Source organism: Myotis davidii, unplaced genomic scaffold (genome assembly GCF_000327345.1).
Source record: "Myotis davidii unplaced genomic scaffold, ASM32734v1 scaffold38, whole genome shotgun sequence".
Taxonomy (NCBI): domain Eukaryota; kingdom Metazoa; phylum Chordata; class Mammalia; order Chiroptera; family Vespertilionidae; genus Myotis; species Myotis davidii.
Window position 1 is genome coordinate 421,805 of NW_006291383.1, and position 3,096 is coordinate 424,900.

Consider the following 3,096-nt stretch of genomic DNA (forward strand, 5'->3'; position numbering starts at 1 on the left):
GGCTTAAGAGGGCAGGTCTTCTTTGTCAGGGAGGGACCTAGGGGGCGGATTTCGGCAGGGGAAGGGAGGGGCTGTTGGGGATGAGGGACTCAGTCTGGCGTGGCTAGGACAGCTTGGGCTGAGCAGGTACCAGCCCTGAGTAGGTACCAGCCCTGAGCAGCAGCAGAGGAGTCCAGACCAGTGAGGGCTGGAGGGGAGTGCCCAACAGCAGCACTTTGAGAGCCGGCTGGAAAGACCCCGAAGGCTTGTCCGTCTGCCTGGCTGCAGTAGGAAGATGTAAATCCGGGTTTTGGTGCCTGTTGCTCCGAGGGGCCCCGCTGGCTGTGAATTGCAGGGTCACGGTCCGTCTGATTTTCTCTTCTGAGGGGACACAGCTGCCCTAGCCTTTTTGAAAGCCGTCCAGTCCTCCAGGATGTCGATCTCCTGCAGCATGTACATGAGGTAAGGGCCAGAAACGAGGGGAGCCTTCTTCCTCTTGCTGGGCGGCAGGGAGTCCCCAGGTCCTTGAGCTGCCTCTGGTGGGCAGTTTGTCATCCCACCACTCCGAGCTGATGCCCAGGCTCTGGCGGTCCTCCTCCAGCCTCTGCATCCGCTCCTGCAGCTCCCCCTGCAGCGTGTCACAGAGCAGCAGCTTCTCACTCTCCAGGTGCTGCTCAGCTCCCTGCAGCTCACTCATACTTATTCCTGATCACGTCCAGACAGAAGCCCTTGTAGATCCCTGCCACCTGAATGTGAATCTTGAGGCTCCTCTGGAGCCCCCCGCTAGGGGCTCTGTGTATTTGGGTGCTCTCTCAGCCCCCATTTCCTCCAGCCGCACCTGCAGCTGACTCAGTCGTTCCCTGAACAACTTCTCCTTTAGCTCCGAGAACTGCTTCTCCAGGTCCAGCATCTCATTGATGCACTTGCTGCGGCGCAGTTTGTAGTCCTCATCGTCCATCTCTGAGCTCTCCTCCTCGGCTGCCACTTCGTTCCTCCTCACTCTCTTCTTCCTCTCTGTTCATCTTGGCAGCCGAATCACCCTCTGCTTCCATCTCTTCTGTGTCTTTGCTTGAAGGCTGGAGCGGCATCTGGGCTCGCAGGGAGTGGAGCCTCCGGCCTCAAGTCCGAGACTCTCCGACAGGTGCCCGGTGCCCGCTGCTGCGGGTGCTGGCCGTCACCCCCAGTGAAGATTTGAGTTCCTTGATGTGCATGCTCTCAGCTGAGGCGAACAATGCAATACCTTCTTGTTTCCGCTTTCCTACAGAGATGACCAGAGGATAGAGCAGACAGGGGACAGGGCAGTGTAGAGCAAGAAGGTCTGGCTCTGGGGCCATTTGGATAGCTTTGAATCCCCAATCTGACACCTGTTAGTGGGATGGTCTCAGGCAGACACTTAATACTTCTGAACCTCACTTTCTTTTTTGTAAAATAAAGAAAACAGAATATACCACGATAAGTTGTTTTTAGGATTTAAGATTGCTTCTGGGTAGAAGCAAAGGCAATACAGTTATCTCTCTCTTTTTAAAAAAATATATTTTTACAGAGAGGAAGGGAGAGGGTTAGAGAGTTAGAAACATGAATGAGAGAGAAACATTGATCAGCTGCCTCCTGCACACCTTCTACTAGGGATGTGCCCGCAATTAAGGTACATGCCCTTAACTGGAATCGAACCTGGGACCCTTGAGTCCATAGGACAACGCTCTATCCAATGAGCCAAACCGGTTAGGGCACAGTTATCTCTTAAGGTGAGTAAAATTCAATAAAAAAACACATGTCATCAAGGAAGACATGTCCAATGTTTGTAAGAGTCAGACCAACAGCTACCAAGATTATCCAGTATCAAACTTATCTTGATGTCTAGCTTTAACAGAGACAAACATTTTGTCACCTCTCATGTGCTTTCATGACCTTAGGAAAATTTCAGCTTGTTCTACAAAAAATTTATATACAAACCTCTTAACTCGCAATTGTAGCAAAAAACCCTAAAGTTTGTACATTTCTAGATTATTTACATATATATATATATATTTACATATCTATCTTTAAATCTATCTACAAAAGTAATACCTATCTCAGAACCCGTCAGGGAGGCAGTGTGTAGTGGCATAAACATGGGCATAGAAATCTGGAGGTTTCAGTACCAGCTCTCACTTAAACAAGATGCCTCAATTTGTTTCTCCTGCTGATAAAATAAGGTTAAGCTTGATGATCACTGGTTCTAAAAACATAATGACTTATTCTACAATAATGCCATTCCCACTGTTGTTACTTTAGAGTGGTCAAAATGAAAACATTTTTGTTATATACAAGTAAACAGATACACATCCATACCTCACTCTTACAGAACCAGCCAATTCACAAAACCTTAAAAGAGAAAGGACGAGGAAGTCTGTGGTTAAATAATATAATTGCAACATCTCAAAGTCCTGAGCTTGCTGTGAAACAGCTGTTATTTTCCCTCTTTACATACACATATGTGCTTTCCCCTCACTTTCTATAAGACTGTGGCATATGATGCATCTAGTAATTCTGATAACGTTCAAAAACAAGGAGGTCACTTTTCAGAAATCCTGAGCCCATCAGAGAAGTTAAATGGTATTTCATCAGTTGTCTCGACCGGCACGTTACTTCTAACAAAATGACACGAATAATGGTGTGTGTGATGACTTGCAATAAATGCATCTGCAGTCCGGCTGCATTGACAGCTATCCGACGGTACGGCACTACTTGAATTACCAAGATGTGAATGGTAAACACCAAGGAATGAGTCTTGAGAAGAATGATAATGTCCAGCTCCCACTGAGGTGGATGTAGAACTCTGGTAAGGGCCACTGCACATAATACAAGTTTGAAAACAAGTCTTCCTTCCTGAACCTCGGTGGATGTCTAGTTTAGCAATGAGAGGTTTCCCAACATTCACTTCCTGCTTTTCCTCTATGGTATCTTCCAATCCGGAGTACTGATATGATAAGCATACTGTGAAGATCAGATGTTCCTGAAAAGGAAAAGGAGTAAGTATATTCAAACAAGTATAGAAAAACCAAGCAACAATGAAAATCCACTCACACTCCCCTTCTCCAGGTTCCAAATACTCAGGCATCCTTTACACCTTCCCTA

At 47.0% G+C, this 3,096-nt stretch overlaps 1 protein-coding gene and 1 pseudogene across 1 annotated transcript in view; both read right to left on the bottom strand.

The window, feature by feature from the left end:
* Positions 1 to 6: 6 nt before the first annotated feature.
* LOC102754716 lies at positions 7 to 1,550 on the bottom strand (annotated as a pseudogene).
* Positions 1,551 to 2,248: 698 nt separating this feature from the next.
* Positions 2,249 to 3,096, bottom strand: part of MALT1 (MALT1 paracaspase) — a 52,195-nt gene continuing 51,347 nt past the window's right edge. The window contains exon 16 of the mRNA XM_015564501.1: positions 2,249 to 2,974. Within this exon, the coding sequence (XP_015419987.1) occupies positions 2,534 to 2,974 (441 nt within the window). The 3' untranslated portion in view covers positions 2,249 to 2,533. The remainder of the gene's footprint in view (positions 2,975 to 3,096) is intronic.